The sequence below is a fragment of the Anarhichas minor genome, unplaced genomic scaffold (genome assembly GCF_050575085.1).
Source record: "Anarhichas minor isolate MPS153535 unplaced genomic scaffold, ASM5057508v1 ptg000028l, whole genome shotgun sequence".
Classification (NCBI taxonomy): domain Eukaryota; kingdom Metazoa; phylum Chordata; class Actinopteri; order Perciformes; family Anarhichadidae; genus Anarhichas; species Anarhichas minor.
This window is the reverse complement of record NW_027466474.1, coordinates 12700480-12722460: the sequence shown is the minus strand read 5'-3', so window position 1 is coordinate 12722460 and position 21981 is coordinate 12700480. Positions and strand designations below refer to the sequence as shown.

General features: G+C 41.8%; 3 protein-coding genes and 1 long non-coding RNA gene across 5 annotated transcripts; 2 read left to right on the top strand and 2 right to left on the bottom strand.

The window, feature by feature from the left end:
• Positions 1-434: 434 nt before the first annotated feature.
• pin4 (protein (peptidylprolyl cis/trans isomerase) NIMA-interacting, 4 (parvulin)) lies at positions 435-2821 on the bottom strand. The gene is made up of 4 exons (XM_076103141.1): positions 2667-2821; positions 2385-2452; positions 1628-1747; positions 435-920 (listed from the first exon to the last, which is right to left on the bottom strand). Exons 1-4 carry the CDS (start codon positions 2701-2703, stop codon positions 762-764), a joined length of 384 nt encoding a protein of 127 aa, XP_075959256.1. The 5' UTR covers positions 2704-2821; the 3' UTR covers positions 435-761.
• A 625-nt stretch (positions 2822-3446) lies between these two features.
• On the top strand, positions 3447-5108 carry nek12 (NIMA-related kinase 12). Its single transcript, XM_076103796.1, has 2 exons — positions 3447-4545; positions 4897-5108. The coding sequence occupies exons 1-2, from the start codon at positions 3447-3449 to the stop codon at positions 5106-5108; spliced, it is 1311 nt and encodes a 436-aa protein (XP_075959911.1).
• Positions 5109-9258: 4150 nt separating this feature from the next.
• On the bottom strand, positions 9259-18875 carry LOC142963247 (uncharacterized). 2 transcript variants are annotated; one of them, XR_012957414.1, is made up of 4 exons: positions 18574-18875; positions 12657-12854; positions 12133-12322; positions 9259-10494 (listed from the first exon to the last, which is right to left on the bottom strand). It is a non-coding gene; the product is annotated as an uncharacterized LOC142963247 (long non-coding RNA). The 2 variants fall into 2 exon arrangements; XR_012957413.1 differs by having other exon boundaries at positions 12133-12854.
• On the top strand, positions 15952-17064 carry drd1a (dopamine receptor D1a). Its single transcript, XM_076103976.1, has one exon. It carries the CDS (start codon positions 15952-15954, stop codon positions 17062-17064), a length of 1113 nt encoding a protein of 370 aa, XP_075960091.1.
• Positions 18876-21981: the final 3106 nt, after the last annotated feature.

Below are 21981 nucleotides of genomic sequence, written 5' to 3'. Positions count from 1 at the left end.
CACTCAACATTGATGCAGATCAGTTCAGGAGATATTTGTACAAAATTAAATGTTAGTCAAACAATTGACTTTTGGATATTGACTAAATAATTAACTGAGATTAATCGATGCTGCTTTCTTTGGTAAATGTCAGTGCATTTTATATTATTGTTGTTTTATTTGAACAATTAAAAAAATGTTCTCCTTGTTCAGTTCGGACTAACAGCTGGCTGGAACTTAAATACAGAAACTTCATTTAATTGATGTTTACATCAGTTTTACCATCACAAATATGAGTCATATTTATAAAATTAAAGAAAAATAAGATATCAATTGAAGGGTAATACCTCCCTTTCTGAAAGACTTTAAAGCAGAAGGTTTTAGGAGTGCAGCTGACACTTCTAATCATGTCTCTCTGTCGCTCTCGCATACACACAGAAACAAACATTACGCAATTTGTGCTACTTGAGTGAAAATAGATTTATTTGGCCATTTGTGGTCTGATTTCCACCAACTTTATCATTCAAAAAAAAGACATCCAGTGAATTATGTAAATGTAGAAGTTAAGCTTGTAAGAATATTCCCCTCAGGTTGAATTGTCAGTAAGGAGGTGTACATTTGACAAAGACAAGATCATTTAATTTGTTCTATTCTTAAACATTCTGTAAATTAAAAAGCAAACATTGCATATGAAATAGTAAGATCAGGAAATAATCAGTTTCACAATATAGCACACCGTCTAATTTGTATGTCATCATTTCAAAGTGTTCAGCGACCCCACGTCACTTTTTCCCCTCCACCATGATGATGTGGTACCCAAACTTTGTCTTGACAGGAGGATCTGTGTAGACTGGTTTATCCATTGAACTGACAGAGAGGGCAAACGCTGCATCCTGGAAAGGTCCAACCATCGATCCTCGCGTCATCCACCCCAGATCACCCTGTCATGAACAGAACAATCACGATGAACACACACACTATGCACCTAATATGGGTACCAAGCCAGGATAAAAGTGAGTGAAGAGGAGCAGTAAAGGCAAAGGGAGATTTTAACAACTGTGAGCAATGCAGGAACTTAAAAAAAACAACAGTTTCAGTTTCGAGGCGCACTTAGGTCACAGATAAGGATGTGAGATAAAAGCTTTGTTGTGCGGTGATGATTCCAACAAATCAAATATTTACATGGTGAGTAACAGCCTGAAGTTTCCCAGTACCTAAGAGTACACCAGTGAATAAGCAGGAAAAGATGTACAGAGTTGCTGAAAAAATAGCACATTTGCTCAGCCAAAGTTCTGTCATGGGGTAATAAAGTATTATTACCAGTCTGGAATTCATCACCCATGAAGACTCATGATGAGGTGTAGGCCTGTTCATCATATCTATCATCTTCCATATTTAACACTACCACTCAGGATGTATTCAGCTTTGTAAAGCAGCGCCGGAATTTGGATGAAGCTTTTACCAACTAAACAGAATGCAGTCATAATTATGTGCTGTGTAGACAGGAAACAACAGAGAAGACCATCGCAGTCAAAGCTTACAGTCAATACTGTGGGATAGTTTGAATCAAGCTATGAAAGAGCGAACACAGTCATGTTAAAAAACGGACCAAAACTGCACCACTGATTATGATTGTGCATGTTCTTACTCCTTGTCTCGCTTTGTCTTCACTGTATTGCGACGCGACTTCACTGAAACGGACTCCGGCCTTCAGTTTCTCCATTGCCTCCATGCATTTTCCATGTTTTTCACAGAGGATGTGTCGAACCTGGGGGAGATGTACAGATCATAAAAACAGAGTTAGAGGTTGGGAGGCAACCTATAACTACTGAACCAGTACTAGATCATGTATACAGGATATGACGTAGATAAAGCTCCCAAATTCCTAAATGTTTTCCGGCCCCAACGCTCCCTCTTCTTTGTGACGCAAAGCTGATGTTTTTGCAGCCATAATGCTTTTGTTTTCCAGTAATAGTTGAGAGATTTTAATTATTTTCAGAGAACAAACTATATCTCTGAAGTGTATTTAATGAAAAATGTACCTATTCCCATAATTGCCAATTGAAATGCAATGTGCCAGGACAAGCTCATCAAAAAGAAAAAGGGCAGCGAGATAAAATCTCTACAGGTTTTATGTCGTCTATTGTAGAACACAGCACTGTGTACGTGGTCTTTATTGATTCACTTGTTTTGTTTTTACTTCTCATCAGTGATGCCCATGCAAGTGCATTATCTGATCCAGGCTCAACCACTCATTCAGACATAATTTCCTTTGAGCCAAAAATGACTTTGAGGTAGGAGGAAGAGACGAGGGCAGTCATGGTTTTATTAAAAGATACCCCGGTTATGTCATATTAAGAGTTCATTGGCAGTGCAGCTTTGGATGAAGGCGTAATTAACGTTACCTTCACAGCAGTGCCTCCCTTTGGTGCTTTCTCTTTCTTGTCAGCGTCTGCACTTGCTGAAGCTGCTCCTACACAACATGACATCACAGCAGCAGTTAAACCAATTTAAAAAAAAAAAAACACAACATAAAATCATATTGTCGCGAGCAATACTATCATGTTAAATCTAGTGAACTAACGTTAGCTACATCATCACATGGGAGTGTGTAATACAGTCGTTTGCTACCCACGGGCTAGTTAATGTGGATGAAACAGTTCATAACAGCTTAGTGGACCACTAACCTTTACCGCCCTTGCCACCTTTTCCCTTTGGTGGCATTTTAGATTAACATTGACTGAAGTTCAAGAGTTAATGCAAAACAAAACACTGTAATAGCATGCGCTCATAACATGCGCAGTAAGCTGCGCACTGAGCTCGTGTTTCTTCTTCTTTAACATTAATCGGCACACTGCAGCCACTCGAGTTCTATACTGCCACCTAGTGGATTGTACCTCGGTGTGCAGTCTCAAATGATACAACAAAAACATAATAAAATAGGGTAGGCCTACAGTATATGTGCAATGCATAAATGTAATTGTGTAACAACATTTAAAAAGAAGGAAAATGGGCACGTATATTATCTTTCATTCATTAGTGTCAAGTTCAGTCCGAGGTCTATCTTGGCCTATACTATTGTTATTGACATAGCCGTTTACTATCTTTTTTCATGTCATTAAAACGTTATAATTCATTGACTTATTTAACAGGAATATCTTATTCATTTAGCTACGACATGCACATTAAAAGGGTTAATTAAAAGGATACGTTTCTGTACTCCCCTGGACAGATGTTATAGTAACCCTAATAAAGAAAGTCAAGACAATAAACAACAAACAGAGAAGTATTGAACTCTTTTATTTACTTCCTGTTCCATTTCACCTCGTCAGGAATAGTTCCCACGGCAACGAGACTGAACACAAACGCTCCGCGACACGTGTTGACAGCTGGTGGAGCGCTTCCCACCGCGACGCTCTTTTTAGTCATTCTCAAGGAGCTTTTATTCGTCGCCTCGGAGACAACACATGGAGAAGTACGAGAAGGTGTTGTGTCTGGGCAGGGGAGGAGCCGCGGACGTGTTCCTGATGAGGCACGTAGAGGGCAAGAGCCTGCACGCGGTGAAGAGGATCAAAGTTGAGGACACGAGGAGAGCAAAAACACACAGGGCAATTCTCCAGGAGGCTGAGATCCTGAGTAGGCTGGAGCACCCTCACGTCGTCAAATGCCACGAAGCCTTCGCGAACACTGACGGATTCATTTACATTGTGATGAACTACTGCGATGGGGGGACATTAGATGACAAAGTGAAAGAGAGGAAACCAACGGAGTTTTTCACAGAGGATACTGTGATGGGATGGTTTGTACAGGTCGCTGTGGCTTTAAATTACATACACGGGGCTAAAATACTACACAGGGACATCAAAACATCAAATGTACTGCTAACAAAGCAAGGTATGGTGAAGTTAGGGGACTTTGGGATATCCAAAGTAATGACCAACACGGCTGACATGTCATCCACATGTGTTGGGACACCCAGCTACCTCAGTCCTGAGCTCTGCCAGGATGTCCCGTACAGCTCCAAGTCTGATATCTGGGCTCTTGGCTGTCTGCTGTATGAGATCTGTGCTCTCAGACCTCCGTTTGCAGCCACAAACCTCCTGAGTTTGTTCTACAAGATCATCAAAGGAGAGTACGATCCCGTGCCCAGCAGCTATTCTGACGACGTCTCCTCTTTGATCCAGAGAATGCTCTGCCTCAACCCAGAAAACAGGCCAACTGCCGCCTGGATGCTGAACACTGCCTATGTGCAGAAGCACCTAGAGTCTATCAAACACACAGCGACCAACTGTGTTCATGTGAAAAGCTGTGACATGAATAAAGAAGAAAAAAACTCCACACTACAGCCAGATGTTCTCAGTCCGTCCCACGCATGGGAAGAAAAAGAGCACACCATGGAGGCCGGTTCCAGTGATGTGGAGGACGAACATGGTGCTTTGTGTGTTGGAGGACACAACCACCGTGACTATCCTGAGGACTTTGATGAAGAGGAGAGTTTGCCCTCTCTTGAGGAGCACAGTGAGCACCTGGGGTCTCCGATGAGGAGCGATTCTGCTGAGCCTATCGGTAATGTGGAGATGCACAGTGAAACAACACTCATAGCACCGTGTAAAATACCCAAGTCCTCATTCTGCAGCAGAATGGTCTGGAGTCTTATTTTATTATATAGCCTATTACATTGATGACTATAGTGCATCAATACATAGGCATAATTTCACTGCTGTAGCTTGAGATGGAGCTAGTTTTAACTACTTAGGTCAACACACTGCACAGTATACACCTCTCAATCATTTAGTAGATATATGACTCATTGTTAACAGGTCAGCATTAATGAAAAACAGCCAGCTGTGATACTCTGAAAAAGGGTGTACAGGACTTTCAAAGCAAAAGCCTGGAACCCTCCTTTCTCTCTTGCAGTATTTTCCGAGGCTTCCGATGTCTCAGGGCAAGCTGAATATCCAGATGACTTTGAGGAAGCCGATGTGGAAGAAGAATATGAGGATGAAGCCGCCTCAGCTCACTCTGCTGCTCCTCAGCAGCCACATGATGATTCAGCGGAGGAGGAGTTTCAGCTCTGCGATGCTGGAGGATTGACCGTCACACTGAAAGCCCTGAAGGAAAAGGGCTAAAAAAAAAAAAGGACCGCTATATTGCGATGGACCGCAAGGTGAAATAAAGGGGGCGTAGGAAGTGGAACGGGGAAATATCTGACAAGTGCCTTGTTTGTGAAGTGTTTTATGCAATTGCTGTTAAAAAAAAAAATGCTTGAATAAGATGTGTTACTGCTAGATGATGTTGAAAACACTTGGTGGGGCTAGAGCCAATGAATTCCTGCTCAGTGCGTGCTGTGAGTGGCGTGAATATTTCTGCCTGAGGTTTCTGATTAGCATCAGAAGGAGTGCAATGGTGGTGGTCATGATGAATGAAAGAAATTACTGGATTATCATACAAATTTCTTCAAACTGAAATTTTATATTTATCAAAAGCTTGTACAGTAAATATCCGATCACTTTGATATTTGATTCTTACAGAAACAATAGCACTCGCCAGGGTTTCATAACTTGTAAACTATATAACAGAGCAAATCCTAATGTTCAAAAACATATAAAAGCACCAGCAGGAGGTCCCAGATGTTTGATTCACATCTTTTACATATCCAATGCTTCATATTGTATGTATTATATTCTCTTAACTTTCTCTGTGTTTGTTATGTTATTGCACAATATTTGAAATGAACCAACTTCCGTTTATCTTTGCCTCAAAATGAGATAAAATTAGTTTTGCATGAAACTATGCCTCGAAAAGGAAGTATGTGGTATTTGCAGCTTGCCACAAAGATGTTATGATAACTTGAAATATGACTGAAATTAAGTTAAATGATCGAGAAGCATATTTAGAAACTGCAATACAAACACAAACTGGACTCTAATCTAAAAGCACACCGACCTACAGTAACACAGGTTTGTCTGAAATGAACAAAATAGAATGAATATGACTTAACAGTCTTAAGTTACATAAACTGTTTCTAATTCTGATTTCCATGTCTTTTTTGTGGATTTGGTAAATTGTCAGATTTTTCCACTCACACACGCACAATTCTGATGGGCCTGGGATCAAAGCAGGTGGCTGATGCTCCTGTCTCTCCCTGTAATGAATTGAATGACTCAGTCCTACTATGTGGAAATAGAAACTAGTGACAAATTAAAGGGAAAACCAACATAAAGTGTTTTCGTAAGGTGTTGGTCCACCATGAGCTGCCAGATCAGCTTCAATGCTCCTGAGACCTGGTGACAGATTAACATTAGTTATGTTTCTCCATTCATTCATTCAGGTTTAATTTGTCACCTGTGCGTTTTCACCGGAGCTTCATTCTACAAGCATTTTAGTTTTTCTTTTCTTTTGTCCCACTGTACTGATTAGTGCAATTTGAAGTCCTCATCCTGACTTTCCCTAATGAAACAACTGAACCAATAAACACGCAAGCTTTAAATGAAGGTGAAATATTTGAAGGAGGCTCAGCGGAGAAAAAGCCACGTGGCTTTTGACCTCCATTTGCCCATAAAAGGACACCTCGTTGTAAATTAGCACTTATGTAATATAAACTCATACGCTCCTTCCCTTCATTATTAAAGCGATACTTTGACATTCTCATCCTCAAAATGAACTTGTAGTGACATTATGGGGAAAATGTTCGGCTTTAAAGCTAATCTGTTTCCGAACAGTACTCTCTGACGTTGTGCACGTGCACACACTCAGATTGTCAGTTGTCGTTGTCAGCATGTAAGTTTAATTCCCATAAACGTTGTAACACCGCTGACAGGTACGGTGTGAAGCACACTTTATAAGAATCATATTTTACCAGTCACGCATTTACAGTACAACTCTTTCAAGTACATATCTTTAACATCTTGACTTTAGTTAAGATTTGAATACGCCACGCTCAAGGTTAAACGCCACCTCAACGGAAATGTACGATTCACATTTTTATCAACACACGATCTCTCATGAGTTGACCAAAGTGTTTCCTGCTCGTAGTCAGCAGTCTCAGGTTCACCCACCTACATCATATTTGTAACGTGTAGCTTTGCAACACAAAGCTACACGTTCATCTTTCCATAAGCTAGCACGGCACAGGTCTCTACCACACACGGTGAAATGTTTCCCATATGAGCAGAAAGTCCAACTACGTAGCATACATCATCAGTTTGTGAAGGCGAGGTCACTGAACAGTGTTAACAAGAGCTGTGCAAGCATTTGTGCTTGTCCACAGCCATCAATGTGGGTGAATTACTCAACAGGCCCAAGAGGAGGCCTTTGAGGCACCAGCGCCCAGGGGCCTATATCCCATCTGAGCAGGACTAACTACCCTCTAATCAACACTTGTTCACTAAACATCAAAACTACTGCAAACAGCGCTTACATGTACGTATTTGAGTTAGGAAGAAGTTATGGAAATTGGTCTTGGAATTGTGACCGCCGACGGCTGTAGATCTGTTCTGCCATTTTTTTCTGTCACTTCTTTCCCTCCGTGCAAAGATTCCCCTCTTGTGCGCGGAAGAACACTGATGTTCCCCTAGACTTGCACACTCATCTGATTCTTCATCCACTGATGGTGTCAAAGACAAGAGCACCACGACTAACTTCCATGATGACAGCTGCACAAATGTATCGACAGCGTTCCCACATTAGACATAGTATGAGTCATGAAGTTGCAGCTTAACAAAAGGTCTAAAAAGACACGACAGGTGACCTTAAGTCAAACGAATTAGACAATTACAACTACGAATGTTTCATTATTCACTTTTGATTATATCTTGTGTTTTCACTCTATTCGCCCATTCATTTATACATGATAGATAGATAGATACTTTATTCATCCCCAGGGGGAAATTTGTTAATTTCAAATATGATCAAAATAGCCTAAATAATGAACATAATACATAACTGTTATAAAGTCATATTTCTGCCACTTTCCCACAACTGATCAATTGCCAATGGGCACGAACACTGCAATTAGTTTCTAATGATTCATTATATTATCAATTTATTTATATAATTAAGGCTTCTTAAACTATTTGGGTTAATGTTACAGGCTATAGTGTTGAGACTTGATTTACCTTGAACTTTGACTTTATTGCTGGCTCTGTTGTCCTCACAAAAGCCAAGCTGCACAATACTCAAGCCACAGCAGCAAATCTTGATTTTTCTTTGCAGGAAGGCCAGAGGTGGGACACAGTACATGCAATTTGATTGATGATTACCCCCACATGGTTTCCAGGATGGTAACGTCTACTGACAAATAACATCAGTTTACGATTTGCCAAAAAGAAAGAATAAAATGATGTATTGGGGTTGTGGGTTCAAGCTGACGTTGACTTTCCTGAGCCCGTAACCAAACACAACACATGTGGTACTTTTTCCCAACTTTGCCGCCATAAAGGCATCTGTATGCTTCAACCGCAGCACCTAAAACCCCCACCACCCACCACTCTTTTGTGGCATCAAATTTGTACGGAGGTGAGAAAGTTGGCATGATTTGAAGTTCTCTCTCCAGCTTTGGTTTTACCCCGCTCCTCCATACGCTGCCCTGGCTCCTGGTGGCTGCACGAATCAGATTCAAGATACTGGTACTTGCCTAATGCAAGTCTGCACAAGACATTTAAAAAAACTTTCAGCATATTTGATAAAGTAGATGTCCTTGCATGATTCTTGATATGTTTGGGGTTATACCAACACGGTTGAATGCACTTATTGTGAGTCTCCTTGGATAAAAGCGTCAACTAAATGTAAAGTAATGTTTTTCTGTGAGTGCACCGTTGGGAGAGCAAGAGGATGTCGGCCCACTGGAGTCAGCCTCCCACTGTGATGGGGCGACTGTTTGGTGTTGATTTAGTTCACTAGACACAACATAAATTCTGTACTACATGTGCTGTGACAGTACATATACTGAATATTACGTATCCCAGTTATATTATTTTCACAGCTAGCGATATCTGATGTTGAGCTGTAATTATGCACAAGATGTGCAAATATATACATGATGTCTACAAACACCAGACGTGTCCACACATTAATCTTAATAAATATTAAACACATTCACTTTAATAATACAAATCAGACAGTGACTATTACATTAAACTTTGTAGGCATTTCCCAGTGAAAATGTAGCAACATTAACAACACCTCACGTACTGCTCGCATTCTGTTTAGGGGAAGTCCCCACCCCCTCCCTTTCCCACTAACTCTTACAAATGTATTATTAAGATAACAGAGAAAGCATCGCTGTCAAACTAGCCCCGAGTCATCAGCGTTGTTCATCCACTGGACATGGGGCAAGGCAAACAGAAACTATGAAATCACCTGCAGTTAATAATTACATGGTAGTGTGAAACAATCATCACCGTTTTTTCTCACCACAGACATTTTATGAGTGGGTGAGAAAGAAAAAAAAAGCAGAAGGGTTGCCTATCACAGTTTATTTTAATTCTCAACAACACACTTCCTTTTACTCTAAGAACTTGCTATATTTTGCTCTTGATCGCACTTCCTCTCGTCAAAGAAGCACCAGTTCACCCGAGGACATTTCTAACAGTAGTAGGAGTGATCACCTCCAGAAACCAATTGATGAATCAGAGAGTATTTTTGGAATATAGCAGCCTCTTGAGAGATCTAAAGTTCCCATGGTCACTAATTAGGTCACTGACCGTCTCGTTATATGACGTCAGCAGAGAGCGCGCACACACTCTAACCACAATCTTTGTGACGGCAAACAAAGCTGTTAACGAGGGGAATCCAGTTGGAAAAAAAAAAATCATTGAATATTAATAGATTAAATTACATCACTTCTGGACCACAGAAACTACAGGATTGCTGTGAAGATGATGATGTTTATTGTAACAGTATGATAAGTTTTACATTAACCCCTTCCTGGACAAAATTACATAGATTTCTTACAGTATAATACAAACAGAGGGAACCGTGTTATATTGTGTTTTATATATTCACAGGAAATTCACAGTAACATACAATATAACTGTAGGATACTGCTAAACCTAACCTCACAATTGAACATTATAGACTTTAAAATCTGTGGTCATTGTTTTATATACATTTTAATTTACAGATTTAATATCATACAACAGAATATTGGAGGCTTCTTCTATCTGCATTTGTACACGCAGCTCCTAAATAACATCTAGACAAGCAAATAAGTGTGTAAGGTATACAAAGTTACATCTAGAGCCCTATCATCTCATCAATACGACACAATCATTCATAATCAGTCATAACAGAGGTGATGAAATGATTTCTTTTGTTCCGGTTGAAGATAGTTTGCAGTTCTTTCTTAATCTTTCGCCGTAAGATTTGAGGTTTTTTTTTTTTAAGATCTTTAAATAGGCTTAATTGTTACTAACTGTAAAATGGGAAACTTGCACATTACGACATCTTAAAATAAATAATTTGCATCTTCAGGTAGGCGCATACCGCATTCGACTTCCTTTTCCTCTCTGACCTCTGTGTATAAAAAGAATGGGCAGATAGTGATCACTTCAGTACTCACACCTAAATCAACGAAGAGAAGCTGTTAAGGAAGAGAGAGAGAGAGACAGCGCTGCATTATGATGAAGTTCGTGTTTGCCCTTGTTGTCCTGTTGCATCTCTGCTGCGGTTATACATTAAACATGACCTTGAACCTTGAGATTAAGAACAGACTGGATGATCTCAACAGCCTCTACAAACTCAACAACGGCAGTATCACATTAGTAAGTATAGCGCATTGGTATTATCACACATGCTGAGTGGCTTCGCTCTCATGTCTCTCAATGACTGTTGACATCATAATCTGAAACATGAAATATCCAGTGCTTGATAAATTCATTTAATACATTTTCTGTCCTTATAGCCAGACGTGATGCATGTGCCAATGGCGTATATGAACAGAAATGCAGTAAGTATTGCACCTTTACAAGACTGCACTCTGATCTTCTTGTTACGTTGCGCTCAGTTCACGATGACACGTGCCTTGTATGATGGTATGATAACCTAACTATTATGTTCGATTGCAGTATTCCTGCGTGAGTGTCTTTGTCAAGGAGCTGAAGCACGTTCTTGACAATGTGACGGTACGCAACGCGAGCGAGCATATTCTCCAAGAACTTAAGGCAGGCCTGCAGGCTCTGGACACGAAACCAGAGGTTAGCCAACATGACGTCTTGACAGACACCGAGTTCTCACTGTCGACTTTGTGACTGCCGCATCAGTCGTGGTATCCAGGTGCAATATAATCCCGAACCCTCTCCGTTTCTCTTCCAGATTGACCACAAATGCCAAATGAGGCCGAGCACAAACAAAGGTCAGAAGCCTTTTCAACCGTACATCCATTTCCTCACGAAGCTGAACAACTCAAGGAAAAGATGAAGACGACGATGTTCTGTTACAGGGCTGCTTGGATTGTTTCTGATTAGCTATTTGAAATGAATGTATTAGATTTAAATTTTGATGCAGTTTTCAATTTTTCAAAAATTGCATTTATGTATTTATCAGTATTATTTATGTCTATTTATTTCTAAATATATTAATTTATTTACATAAAACTACAGATTCATTCAGACATTCCTATGATGTAATCAGCCAATTGGATGTGACAAAGTAATATTCACTGTGAAAAACCTTATTTCAGTTCAGAAATATTGTGCTGCTGTCGTCAAATAAAGAAACTAATTTAATAATTTGTTCACACTGAGTATTTGTAAATCCTTCACTGATATGTTCAAACAACCAACGTTACACTATTTGGATGCCAAAAGAAAGAAAAAAAGCGACTAATTCAGTCTGGATCATGTCTTACAGAATAGAAAGAGATAAAGTGAATGTCTGTCTCTGGTATCTATTCTATCTGGAGAGCAGTACAACGTGACATGTTTGCATGCCAGCACACAAAAACACACATGGACTCAAATGAACCTGCATAGATATGCATGACTGATAAATATGCGAGGCTATGTACTCACACATGAACGCATAAACACGCAGCAGCAGCAGCAGCAGCAGCAGCAGCAGCGGAGGGCTGAGGTTTTCTAACATGGTGGTTCCTAAAACAGCTCTCAGCTGTCTTACTCATAGCTCGTGTGTGTCTTGAGGGTGGCTGGTTACCTGTCATCCCATATCAGACGAAGAGCACTCACGGGTTTCGTCATGACTGGAACAGCTGCACAGGAGATCTTAAAGCTGTATCGGCATTCTCCATGAGGAAGCGTGTGATGATTGACAGACTTTGTGAAAGGCGTCTGCAGTTGAGGTTTGCGTTGTCTGTTCTCACGCCTCTCATCTCCTCAGTCGAATCCTAGTGTCAGAAGAGAGAAAATTATTAAATAATAGCTTTATTATTGTTATTATTATTATGATGATAATAACAACACAAATAATAATAGCAACAATAATAATAACAATAATAATTATTAAATTTAGTATAGCACCTTTCAAAGTACATGATTCACAAAGACCATTTCAAGGATAAAAACTTATTTAAAAAAATAAACAAATACAACCATAAAACAGTAAAAACAATCACTAAAAACAAATGTTAAGAACACACAAAATCACAAACACCGGGCAGCACAAGGTGACACAAAGGCCAGTTTAAATCAGTGGGTCTTCTTGTGCATGACACGACTTACAGGAGCAGCAGCTGCACCTTTTAACACGGAGAAGTAGCAGAGCAGAAGGCGGGTGGAGAAAGACGCTCTGAAGTGGGCCCACAATGCACCTCAGCTTGCCTGTCTATCCCTGGTCTCACCTCTGACCTTTGAACTCTCAACACTGTCCGGCTGCTGTGTCTTTGGAGCAAGGCAGCACTTTGAATCCCAGAAAAAGATCTGGGAAAAGGGAAGAACATCTTTTTATAAAAGAATGACAACAATGAACACACGATCATATTAAACAGAGGGAGAAAAGGACACTGATGTTTTACTTATTCACAGGCTTTTCGGCCAATTTAAGATGGTCCTTGAAGGGGAGGTGGTGAGCAGAGCACAGATATGGATTAACTTGAATTAACATATTAAACATTTGATTAAGTGACGTATGTGTACGTGTGTTTAAAGTTAAAGGAAGGAACGGATACGTGCTTATTCTCTTTCTTACCCAGAGTTAGATGAGAACGTCGATGCCACTCTCAATTTCTGTCTGTTCAATACAAGGCTACAGCCAGCAGCCTGTTAGCTTAGCATAAAGACTGGAAACAGAGGGAAACAGCTAGCCTGGCTCTGTCCGAATGTGACAAAAATCCACCTACCAGCACCTCTAACGCTCACTAATCAGGTGATTACAAAAAAAAGACTGCTCATGGCCAATAAATAGTCCAGGATAAGAAATTGTTGTTCTTATACTCTGGTTTTTGTACTGAGTGAACGTATAATGTGATCATTTGTGGGCTTTAGACAGAGCAAGGCTAGATGTTTTCCCTCTGCTCCCAGTAGTTGTATGCTAAGCAAAGCTAACTGCAGCCTCATATTGAATGAACAAAGTAGTATAAATCTGCTTCATCTAACTTTTGGCAAGGAAATGTATTTCCCAAAATGTCGAGCTGTTCTCATAAAGGCATCCTGTTTGTAATAACGGACTCTCTCAGCAGACATCTGTCCCCGTCTTCCCTGTTATTGTTTCAAAAAAACAACAACATTTAATTGTATCGTCATCGACTTTTATGGATATATCCATTGATAGTTTTTTTCTATAAAATCCGACAATCCAAGTTCAAAGATGTTCAATTTACCATCACAGATGACAAAACACAACAACTGAGAAGCTGAATGCAGAAAACGTTCAGCAATTTAGCAAGAAAAATTCCATATTGACGGAATATCAGTGGGTTATCAAAATAGTTAATGATTAATTTTTAATTATTTGACATTGCAATTAATTGACACATTTCATCCTCTATTTCTTTGGGATCAATCAAAAGATTTGCATCTAAAATATTACTTCTTTGTCATAAATTAATAGAGAAATCCCTATTATCATATTACCAGTTACTGTCAGAGTTTATTTTTGTATAACTTGGATTAAGCATTACAGAACATAGTGAGATATGGTAAGGGAAATGGCAAAAGGAAAATGATATTTGGGTAACATACTGTATGTTCTTTCTTATCATTATCATTCCTTGAGTCCCATGGCTTCATTAAACGCGTCATAGTGTGGATGCTTGAGAAGGAAGCTGTTTCTTTTCCTCCTGTCAGAGCTACTTACATCACTGTAAGGTGACAGCTGGCATGTCACGATTGTCTCTGCATCCCATGATGCTCTGCATGCAAGGTACCAGCCTGAACTGAATGAAACTACTATGGGCATGCTGACAGACATTGCCAGGATTTTTACAAGAGGTGCACGATTTATCGGTCAGAGGGAAATGATGCTGACTGCAGCTGAAGGTGACATTGGTCTGCACATGACACTCTGCCACAGGTCGATGAAGAATGTGAGTTTCTGATTTAATCTTCTGTTTGAGCATAAATCTGTCTTTTCTTTCATAACATTTTTGTTTTAGTCATTATAAACCTGCAGATAAGTAAAATCCTTCAGGGGGGGGGGGGGGGGGGGATGTCCGTGCAGCTTGATTACAGGCGCATCGTTCTCTTTCTCCATTAGGTGGCCTCAGCGCGCCACTGCCCACGCGTGATTGGTCCCTTGTCCTGATTCAGTTTTATAACCTGCATCTTAATTTAATTAAACTACACCACGGTGCAGAGAAAGTGCTGCTGATAACAGGTGGGTTTAATCGGCACTAATGATGTTTTAAACCTCTAAACTCTGCACAAGAGGCCACTCATGACAAAGACACGTGTTGCCTGCTGCATCGTGCTGTACATTATGGGCAGTTTAACTGGATTTGGTCGCCGAAGGGGCCACATTCACATGCTCTCATCCCTACTGCACTTTCTCTTGAATGGGGCAACGTCAGAGCGCCGGTGTGAGTCTGAGCCGCAGGAGCGCATGCACAGTCTCCGGGATTTGGCCGCAGACGCGAGCAGAGGCTGCAGGAGGACGCAGCTGAGAGCGTTGACGGCTGAGTGACATTTGAGTACTGTTGTCTGTGTGTTATTAATTAATTAACAGTCAGCGATGTGGACCCAATCGAGGATATACTGGGGCTCTGGTTTGTTTTGTCGGACATGGAGACGGGGTGCCCTTTGGATTGACTTGACTGCGAAGTTCTCGTGGAAGCGATGGGACGTTTATTTTGAAATATAAAATCAATTGACAGCTGGCCGCGTCCGTGTGAGTAAGAGGTGAGTAGTATCTGATGATGGAGATTAAAATAGATTTTTGCTATGCATGCACGTATACGGAGGTGTCTGAGTGTTTTTATCAGACATGCCTTAATAATAACATTGCGCTCATGGGAAAATCCTTATTTTTTTTCCCGTTTGAAATCGGAACATCAGCATGCCAATGCACAATACAATCGTCTGTATGGCATACGTGTGCACGTGCAATCAGAGAGTACATTAACAAGAAACTAGAATAAAGTATTTTTAACCAGAGTTGCATTTTACAAGACAGGAACAATTATCTAAATGAATACAGATGTGTCCAACGTTGTATAATTCATGTCTTTAACCCACAGGACCGTGAGCGGGCAGTCAGAGGATTCCTAACATTACAGTGTTTGGGAACAAACTGGGCAGACAGAAGAGCTCAGGTAATCACACAGAGGAATTGAGTTACCACTACCTCTGCGGCTCAAATGATGTCGAATCTAACTCACGAAGTCAGGGGGGAAATGTCCTGCCCGGAGGGGGTTTGCCTCAAACACCTCATCCCTCAGCATTCATCAGAAGATACGATGATGGAGATTGTTTGCAAGGCTGAAGCACAGGAGCCCCCTAGATTCTAATCCTGTGGATATGATGTAGCACGACTTTTCAGCATGACTTAACTGAACTCTCCCCGACCCGCACATGTTCAGGGATGGATGACATGAACCTTACAACTGTCATCGACTCTGGCTTTTTGGACGAGGCTCCGTCGAGGCGCGTCCTGACCGGCTGTTTCCTCTCGCTGCTCATCCTCACCACCTTGCTGGGAAACACGCTTGTCTGTGCCGCCGTCACCAAGTTTCGGCATCTGCGCTCCAAAGTGACCAACTTTTTTGTGATCTCGCTGGCCGTGTCGGACCTCTTGGTTGCCATCTTGGTGATGCCGTGGAAGGCGGTGACGGAGATCGCTGGGTTCTGGCCGTTCGGCTCCTTCTGTGACACCTGGGTGGCTTTTGACATCATGTGCTCCACGGCGTCCATTTTGAACCTCTGTGTGATTAGCTTGGACCGGTACTGGGCCATCTCCAGCCCCTTTCGCTATGAGAGGAAGATGACACCCAAAGTGGCCTATGTGATGATCAGTGTGGCCTGGACGCTGTCTGTGCTAATTTCCTTCATCCCCGTGCAGCTCAACTGGCACAAGGCCCAAACTAAATCTTACACGCCTCTCACCGGGTCCTCTTCAGGTTTCAATGCTACATCTTATCGCAGCCCAGAGAACTGTGACTCGAGCCTGAACAGGACCTACGCCATCTCCACCTCTCTCATAAGCTTTTACATCCCTGTGGCCATCATGGTGGCCACCTACACCCAGATATACCGCATTGCCCACAGACAAATCAGGCGGATCTCTGCCCTGGAGCGAGCGGCCGAAAGTGCCAAGAACAGACACGACAGCATTTGCGGCGGCTCCAGCATCGAAGAGTCCGAGAGCTCTTTCAAGATGACGTTCAAGAGGGAGACCAAGGTGCTGAAGACGCTGTCCGTGATCATGGGAGTGTTTGTGTGCTGCTGGCTCCCATTCTTCATCCTCAACTGCATGGTGCCCTTCTGCGAGGAATCGAGCGGAGGGGAGGCCTTCCCCTGCATCAGCCCCACCACGTTTGACGTGTTCGTGTGGTTCGGCTGGGCTAATTCCTCCCTCAACCCCATCATCTATGCCTTCAATGCAGATTTCCGCAAGGCCTTCTCCATCCTGCTGGGCTGCCACAAACTGTATCCTGGAGGCCACAACCTAGAGACGGTCAGTCTAAACAAGAAATGACTAATGACTCTCTCACAGCACTGACTCATCCTCAATGCTGAGTCCCAGCGTTCCTGTAGAGGCCGGTCTGATCGACTTCGAACGAGGACGCCGCTCTCTGTGCAGACTCTTAGTGTGACTGAAGGATACGGTGACCCTACATGTACCCCTGTTTGCATTAGGCGAGCGGCCCGTCCGTGTGGAGACAATGAGAGTACGCTTGCCGTGCACACCGTGGTCGCTGCACTGTCTTCGAGCAGAAGACGCTCCTGAAAGAGGAGAGGGGGATTTAGGGGATTGAGATTAAGACTGTCCGCTGTTATGCCAGGGAGCTGGGAGCGCAGCGGTGCTGACATGCCCCTGGGATAGATAATCCCATGACTGGGCAGCACACACCCTAATGCTGTCAGACACCGCTCTCTTCAATACCATCACACACACGCACACAAACACAAACGCTGTCACAACACGCTCCTCCGAATTCAGTGTAAATGCAGCACCCAGCATGCACTCTGCGGCAAACCTACATGACAGCGCACAGAAATAGCGTTACTCGTTACGTTTACATGTTGTGCGCTGCAAGGAGTCCAGCGGGTCAAATCAAACCATGTTTCATACATGAGCAATGTAGGTGAAGTACATCCAACGTGTGACTTCACGTTAACGCAAGAATGAAAAGCAGATTTGATTTCACGTCTGGCTCAACCCATTAATGTTGTGATTTTAAAAGGAACGTTCTGGAAAGTCGACACACGTGAAAACGTGGTCTGAATTTCTTTTGGAAGTGAATGTACACAAGACAGGAAAGATGCAGCTTGTTGAACTGCAGCTCATCGCTGATGCCGGTTCACAATTTATATCTCTTCCAAATGTCAAATCATTATAACTTTAAACCAAATGGACGCAACAGAAACCTCATAAATTATTTGCTTCACTGCTTGAAAGTGTTTTAATCGATGAGTGTCTCGTATTACTTTGCTGATGACCTCTTTGAAGGAGAAGGCAAAGCCCCGAGCAAAGGCTTTGCTTGATTTGTGGTGTCTTTTGACTATTGTGCTTATTTTAGGAGCTGATAAAGAATTGTAACTGACTGAATTATGATAAATCAGTTTTAATTAGCTTGTTGAAGTGAATTATTAAAGGATAATCTCTGTTTTTAACAACGTGGGTCTCGTTTTTGTGGGTATGGCTGTCGTTCCTATCGGCTGTGATAACATTGTACTTCCTAAAGTAATTGCTGACATCTGGGAACACTGATACCATCATGAAACATGAGCAGCCAGACGATCAGACCAGTTAAAAGTCTGCCCACAGTTAAACCAGATTATTAAAGACACAAACAAAACCAAGTTTTCAAGTCATTTTAGGTCAGCATACCTAAAATGTCACTTATAATCCTTGATAGCACAAGGAACTATGTGTCGTGTCATGCACTGAGGCACGTTAAAAAAATAGAAGTTAGAAAGAATAAGGACTAACACATAATTAGTTGTAATTTATTCCAAAGTGTATTGTCAATGTATTACTTACATTGCGGTCAGCACGCCCCCAGTTTGGAGAATTAGACAGGAGTATGTGTTGCAGCAGCAAAACGTGGTTTAGCCACCTAAAATAAAGACCCACCTAAAATAAAGACCCACCTAAAATAAAGACCCACCTAAGCGGTGTCGGTGTGAGCTGTGTGCTCAGGACCAGAAACACGCGTCAACTTAAGGTTTACATTCTGCTAAATGTTTGGACGCTACAAAATAGTTAAGTGCAGCTATCTTTTGATATATTATCCGACATGGAACTGAACTGAGAGTAAAACTTATCTAGACCGTTTAGGTCAACGGAGTCTTGCGGCTCTGAAGAGAGCAGAGAGAAGTTTCACTTTCAGTTCAGTTCCCCGTCGCTAAAGGGCTGTCTGACGGCACGACAAAGCAGTGAACATATTCTAAATATAGCCGATACACTGAAGCTGATATTGATTTTATTTTTTTGGTAGGTTTAAGTGGCTTGAATACATTTTTCTGGCAGGGACACCTGGAATAAGAAGCTTGCGCACATTGCATCCTGGTACATGTAGGCACTTTCACGGTACTGCAGGAGAACTCAGCATTCTCGGTTAATGTAGCATGCACTGAGAGATGAATTGCTACAGTTGACTACATTTACCAGCAACATTAATTGGACAGCAACATAAAAGGTGGAAGATTTTCCCCTTTAAAGAAATATGTTCTAACCTCACAGTGACGTTGAGACTCGAGGAAGTCATGGCGCCCGGACAAAGAACAATCCCACACGTAACCCTGCAAAAAAAACACAACTTGAATCCGCCAAATAAGACATGACAAGTAAAGTAGTTAGAGACTACTTCTTATGTTTGACCTTTGACCAGTGCCAGGCTAGCGGTTTCACTGTTATTCAAGTCTTTATGCTAAGCTATGCTATGCTTTATGCTAGGCTAACCATCTCCTGGCAGTGGCTTCACAAATACGAGAGTGGCGTTGATCATCTGGAGTGAGCAAAGAAGCAAGTTTCACAAAATGTCAAACCGTTCCTTTAACTCAGTGAGTACAATATTATCACGACAGACAGATATTACAGCTAAGACCCGGGAATGATCCTATAAACTGAAGCATTGCGCGTTGGAACAGGATGCATTGCCCTCACCATCAACAGTTACCTCTAATTCGGCGTACTGCATTAATTTTTTTATGTGCTAACTTCATCCGTTAGCTACAGGGACCATTCATGACACAAACTAAAGATGTAGATGTTTGTACTTGGCTAAAACAGTCTTTTTAGAATGTGCAGTTGTCGAACGAATACATGTTGTTTTGTTACATTCATCGCAGAATAAACCATCAGAGGAAACAATTGTGAATTGTCTGCTTCAGCCACGTGGAAACATCTCAAAGCACAGCTTAATAAAAGTCCATGTGTCCAGTTTTGTGAAATAGACCGTGTGGTGTGTGTGTGTGTGGTTGGCTGTACAGCTTTGACCTCCACAGATCAAACCTCCCTAAGCACATTTCACACCAGAGTCTAAAGGGTAAAACTTAACGGGATCAGCTGTGTCTCACTTCCCAAATTTCACTCTGACATAACTCTGGTGTTCATGTCTCTGTTCCGTCTGGTGATGTACCGCCATCATTAGTAAAGTGAAAGGCCCAACCTGGAGTCGTGAGTAGCCAGGAGCTTTGGCACCTTTTGGCTTTCTTTAATTCATTCATTGCACTAATGTTGCTTTTTTCACCCTCAAACAATTGACTGAACTCTTGCAACAACCAATACCTTACAACTAAACATACATTTTGGGTTACGGCTAAAACACGGAGAGGTGATAGTAAACTTTGACGCACTAATTTATTCAGATTGAATGGGAGTGAAGGGAGACGGAGGTAGTTGAAGTGTGAAGGGAGAGCAGAGCAGCAACACAGACGGGATTTTTGCGAGACCCAGTTAAACATTCCCTCCGCGATCTGCCACACATTTCTTAAATGATAAATGAAATCAAAATCTAAGTTGATTAAGTATTACGCTTTTGTTTACTAGACCTGATGAATATCTCTGTAGATGTGCCCCGTCTTCAAAAATCATAAAAGTCTTAATCAGATTAATTTCAGTGTAAAACAGTTGCTATAGCTTGTTACAAAAACACTTCAAAGTGATTACAGAGTCGTGAAGCACTCTCATTAAGCAGCAAGTCTCAAAAGATTTAGAGGGCAGATTTGTTTAATCAAATTGAGTTTTTGCTCATTAGAAATCTGATTAAGTGCAAAATACTGTGAGGATAACTCTTTCTCTGTCTCGCACAAATAAACACAGAGTTGTCCTATAAAAGCCCACTTTCTCTGGGCCCCGGACTGTCCTTGCCTCTGTGAAGCCTCCTCAAGCATGCCACGGGAAGGAAGCAGCAATTAATTTGACTGACATCATTCAGAGTGATGGCTGAGGTGGCGACAGGGTGTGTGTGTGCGTGTGCGCGTGTGTGTGTGTGTGTGTTTATGTGTGTGTGGCGCAGCGCTACTATCACCTGCTCCAGCACCCGGCCCAGAGTCCCTGCAATGTCAACCGCACTCTGTAAAACACACAGTTTGTTTAGCTTTAGCTATCATTTCGCTGCACTGGAGCTTGTGAGACTCTCAAAGCGATACCGTCTTTTCAGATTGGCACGTCGGAGAAGCGATGTCAGACGTGGCAACTTCAGATGATGCTAATGACTGGTCCTGGGGGAATGATTTACTGAGACAGGGAGAGAGAAAGAAAGGGGCAAAGAGACAGACAGAGTCTTATGTAAGTATCAAGCAATGGCTACTGAAGAAGGAGACTCAAAGGATGCTTGGGAAATATCATAACCCCACAAGTACCTCCAAAGTCAAACTGCTGTCGCATCCATAATGAAGTATCCTCTGCGGTCACATGCTTATAGGCACACCTGGCCACGTGAAAGTGGATTTTTAATGTTGTTAATGATTTCCTTGCCACCCTCTCTCTTCAGTCGAGATCTCACGGAATTAAAATGCAAATAAACAGTTTGCAATAATCCGTATTACTCTCCATTAAATATGTATTATTCACAACTGGCAGAGCTATCATAATTGCGCTGGAGTCTAATGCATTTTTAATACCGCACACGACACCAAGATAAGCATAATTGAGAGCGAGCGCGTTGGTGACACACCATCCAAAGTGCGTCAACACAGTTACATGCACTTTGCATGTTCAAAAATACTGCCGCTCTGTTTGTCCGTGTGTGGTCTCCCTGTTGAGGTCAACAGATGCTCCGTATTCATTTTTAACTCGTAGAGAAGAAGGGGGAGATCAACAAGCTCGCATCAACAAGCACTCTCTCAGCGAGGGGGAAATTTCTTCAATTTGTTCGTCATTTGCTCATCCGTGGAATACAAATAAAAAAATGTAACGCATTTCATGCATTGATTCAAAAATAGA